This window comes from Solea senegalensis, linkage group LG10, assembly GCF_019176455.1.
Source record: "Solea senegalensis isolate Sse05_10M linkage group LG10, IFAPA_SoseM_1, whole genome shotgun sequence".
Taxonomy (NCBI): Eukaryota; Metazoa; Chordata; class Actinopteri; order Pleuronectiformes; family Soleidae; genus Solea; species Solea senegalensis.
The window spans coordinates 14,387,094-14,410,353 of record NC_058030.1 but is presented as its reverse complement, the minus strand read 5'-3'; the positions used below and the strand labels follow the sequence as shown (position 1 = coordinate 14,410,353).

The following is a 23,260-nucleotide window of genomic DNA, read 5'->3' as shown; positions in this document are numbered from 1 at the left end:
AGGGTTAGGCATTTAGTTGTGATGGTTAAGGTTAGGGTAAGGAGTCACGGAGTGTATTATGTCTATGAGTGTCCACACAAAGACGTGTGTGTGTGTATATACCTTTTATCAAGTTCTTATTGTAATGCATGCAGGGCTACATGGATGAACTTGGCTGATCAACGCCTAAAGGACATGTCATGTGTGTGAATTGTCACATCTAAATAATTCTGTTGGTTGTGATGAGCATGTGGTTATTAAGATTCACTGTGAGTCAGTAGCTCTTCAGACTCCCACGCAGCCTGCAGGCCCTTCAACTCTTCTACTGCCTCACACCAACACTGAGAGGAAAGCCATCACCAGCATCTGAGAGGCATCTGTCCTTACTACATCCCACCGTACACACACACACACAGACACACATTTAACAGTAGAAGATCAACAACATCCCTCACAACTCCATTAAATTCTATTTGTTGTCATATCTGTTGCTACATCTGCTTCCAAGCCAGTTTTTTTCCCGCACAGTCGCCACGCTGTGCCTTGGCGAGCTGGTCAGTGTTTATGCTCACAGATTTGATATTTATTCAGGTGTGCGACTTGTACAGTATGAAGAAAAAGAAAGCGCCTGCATGCTGGGATGCATCAAACTATCCTTGCTTGTATCATTCATTCAGCAGTGTGTGCAGAGGCGTGTACAGAAGTACAACAGTGGATTTCAAACAAAGAACTCCTTATTATTTTTCTAAAAAGCTTAACTCTGGTGACGTTAATTTGGAGGGGTAAATACGAAACATATGCACGCTTGGCCTCCCTTCCGTTATTTCTTCGACTTCATCCTCAATGTTATGACAGCACAGCTGTCTTACAGATGCTGTGACGCTGGCTTTATTTAAACTGCTGACCCCTTGGTAACGCTATTAAAATCTCTCATTAGCACATTTTTATGTGAAGAAGAGATCAACTATTCCACCTCTGACGAGGCTGTTTCTCCCTGTGTGCCAAATGTCCAGTAAGACAATGCTTGTTAATGTACTGCTCAAAAAAACCCCAGACAGGATTAGGGGGATGACTACGGCCCCTGCTGTCTGACCTCCTAGGTGTGTGATAGGATGTAAGATCCCTCTCGGGGCCTGTTTCCAGATCTCAAGGGCCTCCCTGATCCAGCGTTTGTGTTTGTTACTCTCAGAACGTATGACGTTGGCATTTCCCTTTCCATGATTGGATGTCCCCATGCATGAAACATCACGTGACCCTTCTGAGGAAGACCACAGGAAGCGGTCGAAACATGTCAAAGTGCTTAAAAAAATCTTCTTTTTCTGTCTGTCTGACTGAATGGAACTTTAACTCAAGGAAACCAAAACTTTTAAGGGCTAAATCCAAATCACACAAAGAATCAAAGACTGTGATGTGTTTCCTTCATTTTTATGATGGAGACTGACATTTTCAGGGCGTCAGACTTTAACTCCCTTATTGGTGGCCACACACTGTATTTTCCGTTTCAGTTGGACACAAACATTACTCCAATGCTGGACAAGGTCATATGCCTTTGTTGCTCCAAAAAGCTTTAATTTAAAGCAGCATTCCTCATATTTGTAATGTCCCTACTTTGTTTTCACATATCTTTTCTCTTTCTTTAACTCTTTCTCTTTGAACTCGCTTCACCTTGTGTCCCAAAACCTTGCTTTTATGCCACATCAGGGAAGGTGAGTTAAGAAACCTAAGCAGCAAATCCAGCATCTGACAGTGAAGTAGAACAATATTGTTTCTTTCCTTTATGAAATAACCACATCTGCCATATATTATATTAATCTGTTGTGGCAACAAAAACACGACCCCTCACCCAGATTCAGATACACTATAGAACATGAATGGATCGAACACGGGTCAAAACCATCAGGTTCTATAGCCTCGTGTTTATAGCTCGCCATGTGGTTGTAGTTTGTGTGAGTAGCGCTGACAGGCAGAGAGACGTATCTTAGACCACCTAGTGATGATGCAATTATCCAGGACAGGATGTGCAGTCGAGGGAATAGAAGCCCAGAGGATTTGGCCCTCGCTGCAGTAACTGAAGTCATCATAGTGAGCTCTAACTACTGTAGCCTCACCCTCACAGTCTGGGAATGCAATCCACAGCAATATTCATTTAACTTTGTCGTTGTTTTTGTTTTGTTTGTTTCCTTTTCAAATCGTTTTTTGTCATGATTTACAAGATGTTTGAGGAAATAATAACTGTGTGTTCTTTTGCCAGTACAAATCTTGGTGCTTTAGATAAGTTAATGCTTATTTATTTTAACATCGACGAGATGTTGTTGAAAGTAAACTATTAGGAACATTATCTCTTTGACAGCCCATGGTCAGGTGGAAGGGACTTGTAGCCAGAGGGTTGCCAGTTTGAATACCAGGACAGGTCAGGTGCTGAGGTGCCCCTGAGCAAGGGTCAAGACTTAGCTCTCGGTCATCATGCTGTTGTGTTAAGTGCATCGAACCTGCCAAAGTAATTATTAAGATGCTGCTCTGTGCTGCCATCACCCTGTCACAGTCTCCTGGTGTCCCTGGTGTCTTGAAAGTTGCTTTGTATTCTTTGTCATAAACTCTTTTTGTGCTTCTAATGACCTTATTCAAGTCAGATCTCAAGGCAGTTGCATCACTAGATTTAACAGTTGAATTTCTGGCTTTCAGCAGGGTGTGGTTGTCCTCCATGGTTTCTGATTTGCCCACACTGTGACGTTGACATCCTCTCCATGAATTCAGCTTATACCAACATCTATGGTCTGGTCTTTCATGGCAACCTCTCTGAACACAGACCAGTGACTGTGACAGTTTGACTGTCATTAAAATCAAGTTGTGTGTTACTTTTATTAGAAAAAGCTGCCTCCTCGCTGCTCCGCACTGACACTGCGCATGAGGTTGGAGTAACCACATTCAGGAGCTCTCTTCACTCCAACAGGCGTCTGCGCCTTTTAGGTGACGGGGAGCGGTGTAACATGAGTCGGGATGAAAACTGTGCGCTGGATCTGGCTGCCAGTGCAGATGCTGATCGCCAAAGAGAGAGAGGAGGTGCATGATGGTTGCTGTCCCGCTTCTGCTGCTCATCATAGTCACATCTGTACCATGTTGCCCCGCAGTTTACTCCGGACCAGTCCAGGCGGAGATCTCCAATGGCACTTTCCATCACTTCTTTGTCCCGGACGGATACTACGATGAGACTGAAGACCCGGAGAAGTGCCAGATGCTGTTTAAATTCTCGGATGTGTCTCCATGCGGAGCCTCTGAGGAGCGCGACTCCGTCGTGCGGGACGACTTCGTCATTGCCAAACTGCAGGCGGAGGACGCGGCGCGGCTGCTGGAGGGCATCGGACGCACTGTGGCGCACGACCTGGACGGAGAGGACAGCTACGGCAAGTTCCTCCAGCGGGAGATCTCCCAGATCGGCGAGGCTTTCTCAAACGTGGAGAAGTCACTGGTGGAGCTGGAGGTGAAGTTCAAAGAAAGTCAGGAGACTGAGCTGAGAGAGGAGCAGCAGCTCAACGGCTATGTGGTGAAGCAAGTGAGTGGCATCAGGGACGCGCTGAGGGAAACTACAGACATCTCTCTGGGACTGAAAGACAAACACGAGCTGTTGTCTCTCATTATTCGCAGTCATGGCACCAGACTGAGCCGCCTCAAGACTGAGTATCTGAACTTTGGCTCCTAAGGTTGTTTTGGCAAATTAACCTGTGCGTAATCGTGTGCGTGTGTGCGAGAGAGAAATAGACCATCCAGTTAAAACTGGAAAGTTCATTGTGGTCTATAGACTGCATGAATATGTATTTGAATGTCTCTGACCATTTGGTTGAGCCCATATTCCGAACAGTGTGTCGTTAAATGAGCTCTAACAAAAACATCAACACATTCCTCTGGGTCAGGAAAAAAGAAAACTGTGAACATAAATTTCTCCTGCAAGGAACCAGGAGCCTGGAGCCCGCTGTTCCTCTGAGGAAGAATTATATTCAGCAGAAAGTATGAAAATAAAAGTCTCTCAGCTGAGCAGCCAACTTTCTGTCTGTGTATTTGAACGTATATAGTTTTTTGTTTTTTTTCAATTTTAAGATATTACGACAAAATAAATACTCATCTTTCATCACAGATTGTAACGTTGCCTTTTCTTCTTTTAACTCTTATCTGCTGCCAAAACAATAATTGAGCTTTTCTTGTAAAACTCACTATACTTGTCTCTCATTGTCACACACACTGTTGTGTTAGAAAACCACTTCCACCCTTTGAAGCTTGAGGTTTACACAAACAAAAAACCTTTGAAGGCTGAACTTTTGATTATCTGCAGTGGAAAGTGACCCCTGTCATATCTTTCTCACCATGTGTATTGCTGGCTCTACATGTGGCAGTGTTTTCTCTATCACCATGTATTAACTGTAGCCTGTGGTTGACATGAAACGTTTGGAACAAAGTCATTTATCTATATGCAGACTTATGAACGGCATATGCAGGATGTTTAAATCTCTACCAAAATGGAATGTGTGCGCTACAACCTATTATTCCAGACACAACTGTTTATTGGAAGAAAGTAGTTTTGAATTCCTGAAAGGAACTAACCCTGACCTATTGGGTCTCTCACACACACACACACAACACACACAGAGAGAGAGAGGGAGAGAGAGAGAGAGAGAGAGGGAAACACTGCATGCTGTTTTAATTTTGTAGTGCCTTGAATTTATTATTTTGAATGCCTACTGTGTTTTTTCTGTCTTTAACTGCCATTTTAAAAGGCGCTTGTTTTAACCAGTGTCTGCTTCGACCACAAAGTTATGAGCATGCCAACTTTTTACAGAGATAATGTCTGTGCAGTAGTGAGGGAGCCCGCAATGGGCAGCCATGGGAGCAACTGGGTGTGATTTCCTCTGTCTGGTTTTCCTCACAGTCCAGCTTCCCCAGAGGGACCCTCTTTTTAAAAACAGCTCTGTGCAGCCCGGCACAGTGCTGAGCTGCCGGAGAAACCCTATATGTCTATATGGCTCTTAATTTCCAGGGGCACTGCACAGGGGCTCAGAAGATTTGATTGAAAGGTTCTGTTTAAATTTCCACTGTGTAACCAAAGGCATGTCACCAAAGTGATCATAAACAACCGTCACCATCACACACTTCATGTGTCGGATCATTAATTCCACCTTTTTCTATAAGTGAAAAAAATGTTTTTTTTTCCGATTCAAAAGATTTTTTTCCTACAGATTCAACGTTCCGTGATGCTCAGACACAGGATGGGCTGCCGCTGTTAGGAGAAGGTATTCTCCTCCTTGACATTATTTTAAGGACAAACAAAGAAAGGTCAAGAATGTAGACCAGAGTTGACCTTAGAACTAGGCGATCCATCTCTGTGGATTACAAAGCTTTGAAACCACATGGCTCTGAGCACTGAGAGATACTTTTATACTAAAAGGATTATCCTCCTTTAGCATATTAACTGTAGTTTAGAGTATAGAGTATTTCATGTCATAGTTTTTATCAGAAGACCAAGTTCCTTCAACGATGAACCATGAAACCTTACACTGGGCAGACTCCATACTCTGATGAAGACCATGAGATGATGTAGTATAAGCCAGAGTATTGCCCATGTGTTGACATGTTGCTCTGCTCTTTTGCTCAGACACTAAGTGTATAATTAAGCTTGAAAAAACAAATGATTAAAACTAAATGATTGTCAGTGTCACTTTAATAACCCATGTATCCTATATCATGAGACATAATAATTTATTAATTGATTGTGTTTCATCAATCAACACATGGATATTAGTCAATGTGACATTTATAAATCTCTTTTGAGCGGATTTGTACTTATGCTTTCACAAACTACCACTTTTTTAAAGTGAAAATAGCTTTTTGCAATTTCAATTTATGTAAGAGGAGTATATACAGTATATTTCATTTTGACTACGTTAAAACAATAATATCCACGCGTGTTAAAAAGGTCAAATAAATGTACTGAAAATAATTGAATGAATGCAACGTTAATTCATCTCATTCGTCTTATTTATCTTGTGATATTTTTGAAAACATAGCCTTCAGTGGGCAATACCGTTTTGCAACCGTGATTTATATCATGGCTGCAGCTGCACATAATCACCCTGTGATTATAATTAAAACAATTAAGCAATACAATGGTAAAGTCAAGACACTGAGGACCGGAGAAACCTCGGGAAACAAGTGTAGCCAGAATTTGAATTAGATGTCAGAATGATTGAATTTCTCATAAAAGTTCAGAAAAAATATAATCATAGAGTACAATGGCTGCTGCATGTTGTCAACGGAAAGCACAGAGTAAAACTTGTGTAAACCAGTGCAGCTGTTGTCGGAATATTTAAAACATGTGACCCAAAAACTTCTGATGTCGTTATGAGGATATTCTAGTTTTTATGTGTCTTATCTTATGTTTACTTCACTGTGATGTACAACTGACATATTTGGTTCTGTTTTATTAGTATTTTTGTAAGCTTTAGTCACTGACTCATTTTTTGGCCACTGACATTCAAATATCCAGGAGTAGTTGCATAAACCAGACACAGCAGATATTTAAAAATGACGCAATAAACGTTTTGACTCCATTAGCTGGTCCTTCTGTCTGCTTACATACTTATGAACTCATATAATTTCACACTTTTACAGTATACCAACGCAGGGAGAACCACAATAAAGTCGATGTCTTTCAGTGAGGGAAAAATAACATAGTTTTGCATGATTATTTATTTTTCAAAAATATTTTGATGGGGGGGTAAGACATTAAAAACAACAAAACATTTCCCTCAAACACAGTTTGGTCTTGATGCTCATATTTTTCCTTGAATAAACACAAATGCATCTGCATACATACAGTTAAAAATTACATGTACATATCTTGTTTTGAATGAGTACATAATGATACACAGTTGCCCTTTGAAATGTGAAGGTACACATCCATCTTCAATACAGATTTTTAAAGTTGTGCTATGGGTCTTCTGCCAGTGTTTCTTTTTCTGTTCTTCTTCCCCATCCCCCCACCCCACCCTCATCCACTAGCATATTTTACATGAAGAAATTTTGTATAACTATTTGTCTCCTCGAGAGCAAGCAATAACACTGAAGAGTTCATTCATAGAGAGAGACACAAGAAAAAAGCACCAGAGGAACTGAAAGTGTCTTCAGTCAAATGTCGCCTCTTTTTCTCATGTTTCACGTGAGTTAAGAGTCAGTGTCCTGTGCTTTCTCTGTGCTGCATCTGTGCTGCATCACGGCTCTCACTGCTCTGAGTCCCTGCATGGGTAAAAGTGTCTCTGGAACAGGGCTCGTCACTGTTTCAGGAGGAGACAGGTGTCTGTTGGATGTGTGGTGTGGCCTGTCAGACACAGCCATTTTCCTGCCTGGGCTTGTGCACCACTGGAGTGTGTGGAGGGTAGAGGGAAGGAGCCAGTGTGCACAGGAAACCAGCCAGCAATGTAAGGCCCAGTCCACCCCACGCACAAAACATGGACCAGCCATAACCATGACTGATGTCCTCTGGTATCCCAAACATATAGCGAGGATAGCGGGACAGCTCGAAGTTGATCCCAGCCACACATGTGCAAAGAGAGATAATGCAGCATGTTCCTACCAGAGAGGAAGACAAAAAAAACAAGAGTGAGACACTACAGCACAAATAATTTCATCACCTCTCATGCGTCCATCCAACAGCTTTGCAGTGGTAAATACTTTAGCACCCCAGTGTGGTAATACAGGGTAGTGCTCTTTCTACAAAATACAGTACATTATACCTCCCATGAGGAAGAGAAGTCCAGCGACATACTGCATCAGATCATGCTCCTTACAGCAGCCCAGTACACCTATGATCCAGCCGAACAGGATGATGGAGATGGCCATGCCTATGAAGCTGGCGGTCATCCTCTGGAGGTCTGCAGAGCAAACAGCACAGAGTGAGGCCGTGCTCTGTGGGCGATGTTAAGTGTTGTCTGCTTTAAATCATCACATTATGAAAGAGCGTTTTGGGAACTCACGGAGCGCGTGCCATTCATCCTGCCTTATTGTCTTGGTCAGATTGACAGGCAGATTCCTGGGCAGCGCCGATGATGAGTAGTAGTATTTTATTGGCGTGCAGCGCGGAACCAATCCTGTAGATGTAAACAACGTGAAAAAAGATGTCACATATAAACACACAGATGGAGCGGATATTTACCACAAAGCTCTCTGCTGCCACCCCCTCCCCAAAAAAACACCCAACCCCTTCCAGCACCATCCACCCACAGCACTGAAGCTTACTGTAAGCATCTGGAGGATTCTCTTACTATGGCTTTCCTCTCTGAGCTGGAAAACAACACGGCTCGTCGATTGCATTGTAACTCTACCTACTCCTTGTTATTCTGCGTAGGCCTTCATGGTCTGTGCGCAGCATCAGCACCTTGGATAGCGCATTCGTGCACGGAGTGTGCTATTTACAGACATCGCAACAACACAAATGTCCACAATAAAGACATTATAACATAAAACACCCCACACTGCCCTCCCTCCCTCCCCATCCAGCACCAAACCTTTAAATATCAAATCTTCTGTCTCTAAATCAAATCCCTCCCGGTGGCACTTTCTCCACAGTCCGGTGATGGTGGAGTTGAACTGCCGACTGCAGAGAGACTCCATGGCGGGCGCAGGAGGCAAGAAGTGCCGCTTGGCCCGCAGCAGCATCAGTTCGCCGCCTCTGACATTGGAGCGCTCCCTCCCCACGGCCGTCTCCTTTGGCAACATGCGAAGCGGGAGGTTGTTGTTGGAGATGTAAATGTAGCCAGGGTCGTTTCTTTTGTTTGAATAATTCTTGCAGCGCTCCCGGTGCCTCCTCGCGTCAGTCTCGTACCAGTTGTCCGTGCTGATGGCGACTGCTATCAGCCCCAAAGCGCAAAATGCCAAAAAAAGACCTGCCACGGTTAAAGTCCTCAAAGCAGCCATGTTCCATGCGTATCTCGCCTCGGTGCCGTGATGGTTCCACGGGACAGCAGGATTCCGCTCCTGGCTGCTGTTGTCAGTAGCTGAGGTGGGCAGGAAATTGAGCAACACAAAGGAATCTTAAACGCAGATGTAAACCTGAAGCCCTCATTTCTTTGATTTGTCAACCATCGTCAAAAAGAGCCACATTCTGAAGCGGGGAGATAAATAAATCTGATCCTGGGTTGTCTATTTTGGATGCCTCATCGATGCCTCTCAACTCAGTCAATAGCCGAGATGCTGGCCAGTCCAATATTTCTTATCCAGTAGATGGAGACAGAGCAAGTATTTGAAAGCACAACCAGCCCCCAGGCCTGGACTCCCTGTTCTGTAGATCATGCTCTGTAGGGAGCGACTGCCAAAGTCTGTCATTACTCGACTTTGTCAGTAAACACACCATTTCCTGCATCACCAGCAGCTGCTGCTGTTGTTGTGAAATACTGAAGGAGATAAAAATCCCACAAAGAGCCTAATTTTCCCTTTCTGATTTCATCACAGGCAACATATTCATATTCATGTTGGCTGTGGGTAACTTTCCATCCCAACAGGGAGTGATGCTGTTTGTGTTCCCAAACAGCAAAATATCCATGCATTGTTAGTCCATTATTGGGGTACTGCAACACAAAGCAGTTACAGAGGGGTGCAGCGGCTCTATAGTCCACCATGTTTTCATTGCTTTCATTCTCATGGTCATCACTTCCTCAATTGGAAACCATAATGCCAAGCTAAAAGAGGAACAAGCCAAACTTCACTTTTGGTTTCACCTCCTGTGTGCAGTTACTTGTAAAAATTCCTACTTTAATAAATCTCATTGGGGATTTACTGCTATGGAGAGTTAAATTAGATAGTATTTTCCTGCACAGCAGTTTTAGAGGAGACTGATTTCTTCTGCTTAACCCTGAAGCGTGGAATTATATAATCGTATTATTCTAGTTTGACGTGAGGAGTGGGAAGTGTAAGCATAAAGAAACACCACTGGCTTTTGTGTGCTATCAAGTGATGTCCAATACTGTGACTTCCTTACACAAATACGTATACATGTCACCAGAGTTACTACTGATTCAAACACATTTTTACAAAGATTTGTGAGGAAATAACTTTAAAAAAAACACTTATATTCTGTAATTTCTTCTGAACACTATAACAAAACAGTTTCAATAATTAACATTGATTATTGATTATTGTGTAATTAAACCTCTGAGAACATGGATGTACATTTCCTCATACATGACACTTGACGCCTCAGGAACTAGTGGATGGTTTGCTAGTTCTGTAATATAGGAACACAGATTGCATCCAGCCTTTTTCTCGCTTTCAGTTCCCATTTGTCTGGTGAAGTTAGTGCTCAGCAACATAACATGTTTGTCAGTGAAGCAATAAGAAAGAGTTAACATTCACGGTGTTGCTTGTTTACATGATGGACAGCTATGTCATATCATCTGTAAGTTCTGCTGCTTCATTTTTTATAAGAACAAATGTGGTATGTCAGTCTTTGATGATGACAGGAGATCTTAATGTATATTGTGTTTGTTTGTTTATATTACATTTAATGAACCTGAGAAGTAATGTAATGGGAGGAAGAGGAGGACTTTCGTTTTCTGTTTTGCTGATGTTTAATTAGGAAAACGACAAACAAATGTTCACTTTTTTAAAGGACTACATATAATTTTTTCCTTTCCAAAGCCTACAGAGGAAATAATTCCAATTGAGCCAGAGAATTATCGTCCACCTGCAGAGCTGTATCCCTACCTCACTAATGTGGGGGAGATTTATGAAGGTAAGTAAACTCTGTCTAACAGTTACAAACAAAAGGGAATGCTGACAGGGCTGAGAGCTAAATATACTGTCACATTTCAGACCACAGATGGACCTTCCACTCTGAGCGCGTTCAGCCGCTGGACCTTGAGAATTCACCAGTGAATCACCTCACAGAGCTTCAGTCTGTGACTTCTCAACAACTAATCCAACCTTACCGCTACAGCAGTGAGTGTATACCCCTTCACCTGGACCCTCCACTCGCACCTCTCTCTGTGTCTCCACAAGTAAGTTCATGTGTGGAAATAACAGTTTCCAACTGTGTAAAAAGACATAATCTCTGCACTTGTTTGATATACAGATATCAGATATACAAGGAAAACGATGCCTAACATTCTCAATGTGATATCATTATTAAAATGCAGGACTGATGTCAAATATTACTACATTATGTGATTCATAAGGGTGGTTACTCATTCTTTGCTGCTGAATGGGGAGAAGTATATTTACGGCATTCAAGTAGGGCCCAAGTGTGACGATCTGAAGCATAAAAATGATATTAGTCATAAGTAAAATCCATCATTGCTATTAATTTAACATGGGTTGTCAGAATGACACATTTTCTCCGAGATGTTTTGCTTGGAGCCCTATCGACGCCATCGATGCTGTTGCATTACAGTAATAGCAATATATTTTAAAACAAAATGTCACCATTTATTTATAATAAATAAAGTGATGATGTGGACAGCCAGGGATGTTTTCAGTGAAATGTCATCCACGCCATGTGGTCTCTCTGAGCACTAAATTGTATTTTGGCAAAGCTACTTCCTCTTTTACTACAATTTCAGCATTTAAACGTAATCGTCAGTCGATGAACAACAGCAAAACCAAAAAGGATTTTGTCTTGTTTCAGTGTAATCTTGAACTATGTCCTGTTTTTAAATTTATCATACAGATCCCCTATTACACCCCGTCTCTGTGCTACCAGTACCAACCCTCCACCTCGCCTGGCCGTTACTACTCAGAGGAGGAACAAAGAGGAATCAGTCCCCCACTGGAGGTATCAGAAGGGGAAGATGAACTTGATGACCGTATCCACTCCTCCTTCAGGAAAGACAATAGTAAATATTTCCATTGAATATTTTCTTCTGACATCAAATCCAAATGAATAAAACCCAGATTGAAGCTTTAAAATTGTTTTAACAATATATTGTTTACCCCAGGCAACAAGAGGAAAATCCGTCTGTACCAGTTCCTCCTGGACTTGCTAAAGAATGGCGACATGAGTGACAGTATCTGGTGGGTTGACCAGGACAAGGGTATCTTCCAGTTCTCCACTAAATACAAAGAAGCTCTGGCCAGCCACTGGGGTATTCAGAAAGGAAACCGCAAGAAAATGACCTATCAAAAAATGGCTCGGGCTCTGAGGAACTATGGTAAAACTGGAGAGATAAAAAAAATAAAGAAGAAGCTGACCTACCAGTTCAGTGAGGAAGTGCTGAGGAACCTCTATTTACGTCAGTATTCTCACTGATGGGGGAACAATGGCTGTCTTTTATTTTGATAAAGTAGTTGAGATTAACTTTACCTGTACATTTGCAATTGAATTTAACAGATTTTTTTTTTTTTGGACCAAGTTTTCTCACTTATTTATTTGAGATGCAAGTGCAGTGGACTTCCTCTGTGACAGCTGCATAATCCAAATACTAAATCTCTTTATTTCAAACTTAAATTACATTTTTTTTTGTCCATGCAGTGAGTACAACGATTAAATGACTAAATGTCAGGGACAGCAACCAAAGAAAAAGGGTACATTTCAAATGTTTTCAGATATTTTGTTGTGCATTTGTGTAAATAAATATTAAGTAGTATTCCTTTTGTCAACCACTCAAAGGAACTGAATCTACTTTTGGACAAAGAAACATCCTGTCTCACACTGCACACATTCACACGGTGTAGCCAAGGCTACAAAATAATATATAAATAATGTTTGCCTATTTAAAAGAGTACAGAAGAGTAAAGGATGTAACTGAGACAGAAAAACAACCTGATAGATTCAAAAATGAATAAAGGTGTTTAAAACATAGGTTTAACATATCTACAAAGAAAGAGGAATAGAAAAGTCCAACATGAAGTGGCGCTGCATACACTGAAACACATTTTCTTTTTAGAGACTTTAATTTGTAATAAAAGATGACACAGAATGAAAAGATTCACAACTGACAAGACTTTGACCATGAAATCTGCTGTTTTCCATGAATACACACAAACTCACTGCACATCCATAAAGGAAGGAAACTTGATTTCCATTATAATAACAACTTACCATTGTGTGCTCAAGATAGTGTAATTTTGTTGAATATGCTGATGTTCTATTTCAAAGAATATTAGGGTTTATACCAAAATGATGAGTCATAATATTATCTGCATTGTTACAGAAGGAAATATTTCACATGAATTGAACTAGGAGGATAAAAGAATGACAAGATAACAACACGAAACATGTTTTCCAGATATGAAAATGATATGATAACCATGTATTTATGAATTATTCTGATTTAAAATAGTAAACAGTAAAAATTTAAATAATAATAATACTAACGCACCAAAAATGTGCCTACTTATATAATCCCTCTGGGCGGAGTCGTTTCAGATTAATTATTTGCATTTTTGTTTTTGCAGTCGATAAGCATCGCCCACTAGGCGACTTCCTGTGACGTCAGTAAAATCAGCCAATCAGAGCACGGATGTTGTTTCTGTGCAAAATTTCAAACGCCATCGAGTTTTAAACGAACCGTCCATCAGCCGGTCAACCGTCGGAGGGCCACGAGAGCGTTAAAGAAGATAGGGGTTTGTTTGTTTTTTTTCCGGACAAAGTATAATCTTTCCGCGAGGGCAACATGAGAGTGAGGTACGTATTTCATACTTTAATGAACTAGAGCCTCGGTTGTTTACGTTAACACAGCAGTGTATTCACTTTGCAGAGTTATTTCCTGGTTAATTAGATGAAGCTAATACAGAAAATCGGTATCACACTGGGACAGAGTAGTTGTGTGTTCATGTTACACTGTGTCCTTTTTAATCGCAGCTGTGTGTTTTATGATAATCCCAACTCTCTTCATTATTCGGCGTTTATTTTAACATTTGAACTAATGTTAGCCTCTACCACAGCGTCAGCGGCTAAGCTAACGTTAGCTGATAATGGTAATAATGAGCCTGCTTCCTGATTAGTGACGAGAAGATTTACAGTTCTATAGTTTTTATTCACTGGCAAAATAAGAAAAGTTCAGTATTTGTTTGATAAAACACTTGGAGGTGATTTCCGGCAGATGTGCGAACTGTTGTTTTCTTATTTAAGTTCTCTCTTTAAATCTTTTTTATTATTACTGCGATTGGTTTTAGCCAGCTGTACTAATTTGAAAGCTCGCGTTTATGTCCCACAACTATTAAATCAGTCCTTATTTGTGTAGCATGTTTCATTTTCTGAAAAATAACCAAGTGATTCACAATACAACATAAAGACAAGCCAACACACAAATATTTAATTCATATAATAAACTCATTCAATTCACACATTCAAAGCTGGAATAGATAATTAAGAATAAATATCAGTAACATTTGGGTGTAAAGGGAGTATTTAGACAAAGCCTTTAAAGCATTACATATTCAGACAAAGTGATATTGGATAGAAAGAACCTTTCAATTTTAAGTACTTGGACAAAGTCGTGTTTTGTGGGATCAACCTTGAAAATTAAGAGAAAGAGACTCTTACACATAGCTAAGCAGGCACTCCAATATTATTTTTTTTTTGGGGGGGGGGGCATGGTTTACAGGCCCTTTTTAAATTCAAAAAGTCCCAGAAATAAATAAGCAGGAAAAAATATGGAGTGTGATAAACTAAATAAAATTATGCTGGAATTACAACTCATTACTGCAGTATTTAGTACTAGATATGTAGACCTCACAGCACTGACCTGCTTAAACACTGTTTTTCATACAGTGAAGTCCACGCAGCAGAATCTGTTGCCTACCTCAACAGAGCTCTGGTCAGGCTGCAGGATATATGGGAGGAAATTGGGATTCCTGAGGAGCAGCGCCTACAGAGAACCAATGACGTCAACAAGCACATCAAAGTGAGCTTCTTAAATTTGAATTCCACGCAGCCTCACTGTTGTCCATGCAGAACTAAACATAGCGCATTGTCGTTTCCCTTTTCCTGCAGGGTTTGCTGGACTTAATGATCGCAGAGGAAGAAGAGCTCAAGGAAAGATTAGTAAAAAAAATAGATATCTGTCGCAAGGAGCTCAATAATTTGTGTGTTGAACTTCAGCGGCCCCCCTTTGAGGTACAGTCACATAGAGGAAATGTCATTACTTTGTTTCCCATGTGAGAACTGCTGTCATGTTTGGACTAACCCTGTGAATTCCTCTTGGATTTAAAAAAAAAAAAGGAGGAGGAGGGCTGCACTATGTTGCAGATGGAGAAGAACAGCCGCACACGCCTTGAGGTGTTGAGGGAGCACAAGAAGCAGAGAATGGAGGAGCTTAAAGGGCTCGTTGTCAAAGACCGTGAGCTGTGTGATATTATGTGCACTACCCCTTTCTGCATTGACCACGACTCTGTCCCATCACTCAAACAACTGGAGACATTTCATGCCTACCTCGATGATCTGACCAAAGAAAAGGTAATACACACTGACCTTTTTAAAATTAGATTTATTTCTCACTGTCAGATGGGTTGTAACATTCTTCTCATCACTGCCTCTTTCAGTTGCGTCGTCATAATGAATTTGTAAGCATAAAGAAAGACATTATCACATGCATGGATGATCTGGAACAGAACCCGGAGACCAGCTTTGAGATGGATGTGATGTGTGAACATGAAGAAGCATTTTGTCTGTCAAATGACAACATTGCTGCTGTTAAAATGCTTCTCAGTGAGGTAATCATATAATATTTGCTTCAAGATGTTTTCATTTGTTGCTTTGAGTTCACACCTTACAATATCCCTGATGGCATCATATTATAATGGATGTAAATTTTCCTTCCAGCTCCAGGAACGCAAGGCTCAGAATGACCTCCGTTGTTTAGCTTTTCGCACTAAGATCCAGGAGCTTTGGGAGAGACTTCAGATTCCCCAAGAGGAGAGGGAACCACTCTCAGAGCATATGGTCAAATCAAAGAAGAAAAACATTGAGGCAGTAAGAAACCTTTCCTTGTCATTTACCTTGGCAGCAAGAGATTTCACACAAAGCAATGTTGTGCTGTTTCACTGCGCTCCTCTGGTTCTTCCATGGCACGTAATGGTGTGTATTTCGCGTTTTCAGCTCGAAACTGAGGTTCAGCGTCTAGAGGTGCTGAAGATGCAGAGCATGAAAAGTGTAATTGAGGCCATCAGAGCTGAGATTTCCATTTTCTGGGAGAGATGCTTCTACAGCCCAGAACAGCAGCAGGCCTTTGTTGCGTACCATTGTGGTGAGAAGCTGTTAAAATACAAAGTTCTTGCACTGAATATGTTTATCTCAAAGAGAGTGTGGGTCTCAATGCATGTTTCCTTACCACAGATGATTTCACTGAGGACCTTTTTAATCTGCACGAGGACGAAGTCAGGATTCTGAAAAAATACCACGAGGACCACAAAGAACTCTTTGAGGGAGTAACAAAGTGGCAGGAGAACTGGACCTTGTACTTACAACTTGATGTGCGTACAAATCCTGTAAATACAGTGGTGGTGAACATTAACATCTTTTATTATAAAGGTTTGCATGTTTGTGCTCCCCTCAGAAAAAGGCCAATGATCCTGCTAGGTTCAACAACAGAGGTGGGAACCTTCTCAAAGAAGAGAAGCAGAGGACCGACCTGCAGAAAAGTTTGCCTAAGGTTAGGAAATATTATGTAATTGTTATTGGGAAGCTGTTAATGGGATTTGAGGGGAGTGTGTGTGTGGGGGGGTTATTTGGCAATAAAACAATTGCACTCATGTAACTTCTTATTGTCCTAGCTGGAAAAGAGTCTGAAGGCCCAAATTGACGAGTGGGAGCAGGAGCATGGCAAAGAGTTTCTGGTAAATGGACAGAAGTTTCTCGACTATGTGCAGGAGCAGTGGCAGCAGCACCACAGTGAGAAGGAGAAAGAGAAAATGGAAAGGGTAAGTTATTATATATTTTCACTTTTAATTAAACTACCCCACGTCATACATTCCCCTGTGTTGTGAATCTTACTATTATATATATTTTGTTTGAAATAGCAACTAAAGAAAACTAAACAGACTCAGGAGGACATGTTGTATGGAACAGCTGTGAAGACACCGTCCAAAAGACGGATAGCAGGGACTCCCACTCCGGGAAAAATAAAGAAGGTATGATGCTGGTGCTGTAGTTGTGTCTGATTTTATTAATCTCTGGCTGTTGAATGTGCACTAACGCATAGTGACGCTGTAGGGGAATAAAAAGCTGACTCCCTGTCTCTTTCCTCTCAGCTCAATGGCATGTCGACCATCTCCACTCCTAACAGCTTCCTTAGCTCAGGCCTCAGTGGGACCATGTGTTATTCCTCCGCCCAGAAACCACCACTGTCTGCCAGCAAGGTAAGCTCACAGTTGTCTCTGCCCCTCATCACACCATCATAGGCCAAGCAAGTAAATGCCTTACCACTGTATCTGAACCAGGCCACACTGCGGAGTAGTGACCAGCACTGTGCCTCACAGCAGGAGGGTCGCCAGGCAGGACACACCAAGGACAAACCATCCAGAGCGTGTTTTGTACCTGAAGCATATTATGCAAACAGATAGTCCTTTTTGTTTTTTACAATATGCAGTCTTATCATTAGATGTCAGTATTTCTTACAAACTGGACCTTTTAATATTGTAAACATGTGTATACTTACCGTTTACTTTGGTAGTTTTGATGTTGCATCTATAAACCTGTTGTGAACATCCTATCATCACGCATTATCATTCTGGATGGTCTTGTTGTAGGGTCTTGGCCTGCGAACCCCTGGAAATGGAAAGACTCCTCGTGCACTAGAGCGAAACAAGGAAAACATCTCCCATCTTAGAAACACTCCAAGTGGCACACTAAGGTCTCAGGATACTCAAGATCACACCTTCACCTTTAACTCTATTGCTGGCTCCTATTCGGAATTTGCGGTAAATGAGGTTTTACATTTGTTTAGTACATAACTGCAGTAAGTTCTCTTCAGTGCAATCTGGATATGCAAAACAAAGTCTTACATTTTCCCAAATGAAATCAGTTCCAACATTAAATATGAAAACCTTTATTTATGTATGTATGTATGTATGTGTGTATAATTAATCCAGTGTTCAGATATGACTAACAGTGTAACACCATTCTGTGTGAAAGTTGAACTAAAATCTTAGGTTAATTGTTAAAGACTTTCTAACCTGAAAGAAATGTTTACCTTTTTTTTATATAACTGTCAGACAAAATTTTGTTATAACTTTTTTTTTTTTTAATTGTGGAATGTTAGCACAACAAAACCTTAATCAAAATTTCAGTATTTTAAGTATTAAGTATCTTCTATTACAAAGACATTAACACTCTAATTCATGTAAATTAAGAAGACTGAAACTGTGGCCCATGGACAACTTTGGTCTATGGACAGTTTCTGCTTCATTGTGCTTAAAATCAGAAAGAAGAAACACTTAAAGTCACTGCATAATGTGAACGCAACACTGTCCATTATTTGACTTGAGCAGTTTGACACCTTTTCATAAACGGTTAATGCAGATGCTGACTTGTACTGATTGTCCTCTCTTGACAGAGAGACCTCTCGAAGGCTTCGAAATCGCATGTGAAGACAGGACTACTGAACTCCACTGTCACTAATCTGTGATTCACGGGAACCGAGTCGACACCGGGAGTCCTCCAGCTCAGCGTTTTGTTCAGGGGCCACATACAGCACAATTTGATCTCAAGTGAGCCGGACCTGTAAAAATAGTAAAATAATAGCATAATAACCTATGAACAACAAGAACTCCTTGCTTTTTTGCTCCTTTGTTTTACATTTAATGAAGGATATTTTTACATTTCTTGAAAAAATATAAGTGCAATTTCAACAATATCGTGCCTAAATGTGCTATTTACACATCACACTGGATCTAAAAAGGCACAAACATTTAGTCACAGATATCTGGAAGAGATTTAGATTGTAATCGTGGTGTGAAATTTTAACAAATTCATCCTGCGGGCCGGATTGGACCCTCTGGCGGGCCGGTTCTGGCCCCCAGGCCATATGTTTGACACCCCTGCATTAGAGTTCATTAGATATGTTGTATGATATGTTTATCACTTTGCTATTTAAAAACTAAAGGTGACTGTCACGTCATAGTGCTTGTTCTGTAAGATTGGGTAGTCACTCAATGTAGCACATTTATCTCATCTTTTCTTCATCACTTTCAGCTTAAAGCTGCTCTAAATAATCACAATTGAACTACAGGTCATAGGAGTGCATGTATGTAAACAGTGTTACTCGGGTATAGTATGAAAACACAGGGAAATATAACTTTTAGGTTATAATTATAGGTTATTACAACTTGCCCAACACCAATCAGCAGACAAAGGTAACGGCTAGACAGAAGGTGGACACAAACAAATAATCTTTATTGCCTGCAATGACAACATTTGCTAATACTGTTGTATTAACGTCATATTTTGTTTTGCTTCCAAGTCGCACAGAACGTGCTGATAAGCTGCTATTTTAAGGCTTCAGTTCTCTGTTTTAAAAAAACTCAGCTTTTTTTGCATGTGCCACCATGTAAGTCCTCACTCACCCCCTTGTGGGAGATGATCATGTTTCATCTAATCAGATTTCAGCCTCTAAATATGATACACACGTCGTGATTTGTGGCGTAACTGATCCCGTACATAATTTGTGGTAATGAGAGAAAAAAAAAAAAACCCAAGCATCTCACAAATTTCATCTTGAGTAAATCAAATGATGGACACGGTATTGAAAGCTTGTGGTCGTTCTCTCATTGTTGGAGAAGCTCCCGTGTAAAACCGTCCGATATTCATTTGAGATTATTGTTCATTTTTGTATGAACATCACAGGTTTGACTTGACACTTCATTCCAGGATATTATCCCATCATTCTCGAATATTGTGACTGTTTTCAAAAGATATCTTTGGGTTCATTTATGCTGCTTATAAGAGCCTCTGTTCGGGAATGGGGTCAAACCATTTCTACATTTCAAAACATTACATTGCTGTAATACCTGTCAAACCACAGCTGGGAGTCAGTTTGCAAATTCTTTCATAAATGTGCCACATGTCCAAGATCTATGGAAAAGGAAAATATCACTTCCTATTGATCTCAATCATAAGCCCGACCATGTGCTATTGATATATTAGTATTGCTCAGGTTCAATCTAGTTCACCTTTTTGGCAGCTCCTGCATTTATTATTTTTCCCCAGAGAAAAGACAGAGACTTTCTTCTTTCAGGCAGATTTGGGTCAGTATTTTTCTCTTTGTTGTGAAGTCCAGAAAAGAAACGGTGGCTCCTCTTGTGATAAAGCTTTTGAAATGTTGTTGGTAATGAAGATTCATTAGCTTCACTTCTTACTTCTCAGTGTTTCTTGAGATCCTTTTCATATAGTGTCGCTTGACAGCAGGAATGCACTTGAAGGATGTTTGAAGGAAACACAAACAGACGACACTAACGTGCGCTCACGGCGCACACGGGTGCACACCTTTTAGGGAGGTCGGTGCCTGTGATGTTGTCACAGATGTGGCGCTCATTCATTTCACTCCGGTGGAATGTTAGGACTGATTCATGAAAAGGTCGGTGGGCTTGTTTTGAGTTAGCGTATGATTTCCATCATCGCGCCTCGCGTTCTCTACCAGGCCCAGTTCAAACTACACAAACAGTGTCTCTGAAGGTCTTGACAGCCTCAGTCCTGCTATAAAGTCAATAATCTGCCCTCTCCCATCACAACTGACCCGCTGTTAGTGTATGTACTTCCCTTTTTACTTACCCTCAACAGTGCTTGTCCAAACAGCAGCATAACTTTCCCCCTCGTGTGTTTCCTTTTCTCCCACCATGCCATTTTCCAGAATTCTTCCACTTTTGCTCAGCTTCCTCCCCTGCACCTTTCATTGTTTCCAGACAGTGGCGAAACATTTTAAGGGAAACGTGTGGAACGTTTGTCTGTTTGCATCGAGAAAGACAGACACACTCACACACACACAGGAGGAATTGTTCCAGGAAAGTGGCATCTGTGCAGGTCATTAGACAGGGATTCATAGGACCTGTGCGGGCCTTTTACATATGGTGGTCAGCTGCTGGAAAGGAAACGGAGTCAGGGGTCACATTTGAGAGAAAACACTGAGGGAGATGATACAGACACACACACACACACACACGCACGCGCACACTTTAACGTCCTGTAGTGTCTTCACCGCTGCACAGGTAGCATTGTGCCCGCCAGGTTGTTATCCACCAGGCTAAGTTGCAGGTCAAAGCAAACAACTACCCTGCAGGCAGCAACAAGTCCTCACTCTGTGTCACAGGTCTGGAAGCTCAATCATTCTAAAACTCATCTCTTTGTCGTTGATTGTTTTGAACCACAAGTCCTAAAATATTTGTAATTTGTTGCTAAGTGAACTGAAGGAGGTCTCTTGAGATTGGAGAGTTTATTATTGCAAGAGAAATGCAGTGAATGCAGAGACAGGTGTGGGTCTGCCCTCTTGATTTCAGCGAAAGGTGGGGAGTGAGTGAAAAAGAAAAAAGCAAAGGAGTTGGAGAGTGAAAGAGCGAGTTTGCAAAGAGGCCTTCCCTTCAGACCATGCAGCTGTGATTCATTAGTATATTTGTGTTGTCAGGTCTGACTTGACTGGACCAAGTATGAACCCTGGCCAGGCCAGGCCAAGAAACTTCCCAGTGGGCCAACAACATTTCTTTGAACTTCTTTCACTGCGGGTTTTTGTCTTTTTTTACTTGTGTGGAGGGATTCCCATTATTTGTTTTGTAAAACATGTTAGTATTATAAAGAATTCATAGAAGAGCTGTTCTATTTTGTTGTTTTAATTCTTCTATTAATTTTAATTTTAATTTTTTTGCTAACAGCACATTACCTTAACACTGGATTCGGCGCAGCCATATTTGCTTTGTGTATCTTTGATGTGAATAGGTGAATTAGAAGGTAAATCTCATTTGGGGGGGGGTGAAGGTGGCCATCAATCACTTGGGACTTCATGAGCAGCAGATGTTCATTATATATTGAACATGGCTACATATCATTTATGTAGATTATACTATTCATTTTGAATTGTGCAAAAATGCAAGAGTGTTTTGCATTACTGTGTACAAATGTAAAGTTTATATACACATAACATTTGACATAACTATCACAAAGCATCATTTGACTTCCATGAAAAAGGTTTGTATTGACAATGTACTCAATTTACTTCAAATGTAGTGGAAACTAATGGGATTACATATTAAGGTCATTATATTTCTCAGAGGTTGTCGCTCATTCATTGTATTCGGAATATAATTCAATCAACCACTCTCAGATTATGTCTGGAGAGACCCGACCCCCCCACTCCCACCCCAGGTAGTTCCTTCTGGGTGGTATTGTGTTGCTCACAGTGATATTATGAGAGGATCCTCCTTGTGTTGTCTGGACATGTGTTGTGTCAGAGCACCTGGTCAGAGCCTCAGGCTGCGGATGTGGCTGCACATGCTGCATGAATATGAGACTCATTAAGTTCACTGGCCTGCCAGGTGGACTTTGGCTTTCTTCATCGCACACAAACACACAAACACACAAACACACACACACACACACACTATAATGCCTGAATGTATGCATGTGCAATAATAGGTTCACAGAAAAGACACCTTAACACTCGTCGCGGGGACAGACAAGGGAAGGGGGAGAGCTTGTGAGCCTAATTAGATCAATTCAGATGTGGTATCATTGTAACCAAATTAGTGATGATGCAGAGTACAGTATATCAGGTTTTGGCCAGAGCTCAGTCACATTTGTGGCAGAGAGGTGACATGGAACACTTGTCCCAAATGCAATAACAACACTTGCGTCATGCACATTAAGGACAGTAACAAATACAGATAATGCAGATGAAGATGGACTGATGGACGCAGTTTACAAAAAAAAAAGAAATCATGTGCTTTAAAACTGGTGATCCAACTTTATGTTGTTTGAAGGCTATCGCCGAAAAGTCTATAAAACTGAACACACACACACACACGGAAGCTTAATTTTGATGATTAATGGTTGGTAAAGAAATGTGCTGTGTTAGAAGCGGGACTGATCATCCCTCACCATGACTGGTTATTTATCAAGGGAATCATTTTCAAAATAATCACTAATGCAACCACGTGAAAACACAGAAAACATCCTTCCCTCACATCATTACTTTTCAACTCACTGCTATGGTCCATTAGTAGACTTTGCTCCCTCTTTTCCCTTAAAAACCCTGTTATGTCTTAAACGTAAGGCATTCCCATGTTGGAATAGCAAAAAAGCCATTTGTTAGAAAATAGAGCT

The 23,260-nt window shown here is 41.0% G+C and overlaps 4 protein-coding genes across 5 annotated transcripts; 3 read left to right on the top strand and 1 right to left on the bottom strand.

Moving 5' to 3' along the window:
• The first annotated feature begins 2,807 nt into the window (after positions 1-2,807).
• fibina (fin bud initiation factor a) lies at positions 2,808-4,105 on the top strand. Its single transcript, XM_044036488.1, has one exon. It carries the CDS (start codon positions 3,044-3,046, stop codon positions 3,674-3,676), a length of 633 nt encoding a protein of 210 aa, XP_043892423.1. The 5' UTR covers positions 2,808-3,043; the 3' UTR covers positions 3,677-4,105.
• Positions 4,106-6,346: 2,241 nt separating this feature from the next.
• tmem276a (transmembrane protein 276a) lies at positions 6,347-9,350 on the bottom strand. Its single transcript, XM_044035297.1, has 4 exons — positions 8,529-9,350; positions 7,998-8,111; positions 7,758-7,895; positions 6,347-7,593 (listed from the first exon to the last, which is right to left on the bottom strand). The coding sequence occupies exons 1-4, from the start codon at positions 8,935-8,937 to the stop codon at positions 7,346-7,348; spliced, it is 909 nt and encodes a 302-aa protein (XP_043891232.1). The 5' UTR covers positions 8,938-9,350; the 3' UTR covers positions 6,347-7,345.
• A 941-nt stretch (positions 9,351-10,291) lies between these two features.
• On the top strand, positions 10,292-12,650 carry spi1a (Spi-1 proto-oncogene a). The gene is made up of 5 exons (XM_044035440.1): positions 10,292-10,414; positions 10,657-10,750; positions 10,831-11,015; positions 11,684-11,849; positions 11,952-12,650. Exons 1-5 carry the CDS (start codon positions 10,388-10,390, stop codon positions 12,260-12,262), a joined length of 783 nt encoding a protein of 260 aa, XP_043891375.1. The 5' UTR covers positions 10,292-10,387; the 3' UTR covers positions 12,263-12,650.
• An 843-nt stretch (positions 12,651-13,493) lies between these two features.
• LOC122775439 (protein regulator of cytokinesis 1-like) lies at positions 13,494-18,625 on the top strand. Of its 2 annotated transcripts, XM_044035304.1 has the most exons (14): positions 13,495-13,639; positions 14,729-14,861; positions 14,951-15,073; positions 15,179-15,412; positions 15,499-15,669; positions 15,779-15,928; positions 16,055-16,202; positions 16,292-16,428; positions 16,512-16,607; positions 16,729-16,875; positions 16,975-17,085; positions 17,206-17,313; positions 17,704-17,874; positions 18,510-18,625. In XM_044035304.1, exons 1-14 carry the CDS (start codon positions 13,629-13,631, stop codon positions 18,579-18,581), a joined length of 1,812 nt encoding a protein of 603 aa, XP_043891239.1. In that variant the 5' UTR covers positions 13,495-13,628; the 3' UTR covers positions 18,582-18,625. The 2 variants fall into 2 exon arrangements, with proteins under 2 accessions (XP_043891240.1, XP_043891239.1); XM_044035305.1 differs by lacking the exons at positions 17,704-17,874; positions 18,510-18,625 and adding an exon at positions 17,395-17,697 and having other exon boundaries at positions 13,494-13,639.
• The last annotated feature ends 4,635 nt before the right edge of the window (positions 18,626-23,260 follow it).

What these genes read in the sequence shown, in the direction of transcription:
- fibina (XM_044036488.1), top strand. Translation starts at nt 3,044, where the DNA reads ATGATGGTTGCTGTCCCGCTTCTGCTGCTCATCATAGTCACATCTGTA.
- tmem276a (XM_044035297.1), bottom strand. Translation starts at nt 8,937, where the DNA reads ATGGCTGCTTTGAGGACTTTAACCGTGGCAGGTCTTTTTTTGGCATTT. An exon ending in AGAAGATTTGATATTTAAAG is followed by an intron (nt 8,112 to 8,528) that starts GTTTGGTGCTGG and finishes TTACATCTACAG; the next exon opens with GATTGGTTCCGCGCTGCACG. An exon ending in GGATGAATGGCACGCGCTCC is followed by an intron (nt 7,896 to 7,997) that starts GTGAGTTCCCAA and finishes TTTGCTCTGCAG; the next exon opens with ACCTCCAGAGGATGACCGCC.
- spi1a (XM_044035440.1), top strand. Translation starts at nt 10,388, where the DNA reads ATGATGGACAGCTATGTCATATCATCT. An exon ending in ACAGCTATGTCATATCATCT is followed by an intron (nt 10,415 to 10,656) that starts GTAAGTTCTGCT and finishes TCCTTTCCAAAG; the next exon opens with CCTACAGAGGAAATAATTCC. An exon ending in CTCTCTCTGTGTCTCCACAA is followed by an intron (nt 11,016 to 11,683) that starts GTAAGTTCATGT and finishes TTTATCATACAG; the next exon opens with ATCCCCTATTACACCCCGTC.
- LOC122775439 (XM_044035304.1), top strand. An exon ending in CTTTGTTGCGTACCATTGTG is followed by an intron (nt 16,203 to 16,291) that starts GTGAGAAGCTGT and finishes TCCTTACCACAG; the next exon opens with ATGATTTCACTGAGGACCTT. An exon ending in AGAAAGAGAAAATGGAAAGG is followed by an intron (nt 16,876 to 16,974) that starts GTAAGTTATTAT and finishes TGTTTGAAATAG; the next exon opens with CAACTAAAGAAAACTAAACA.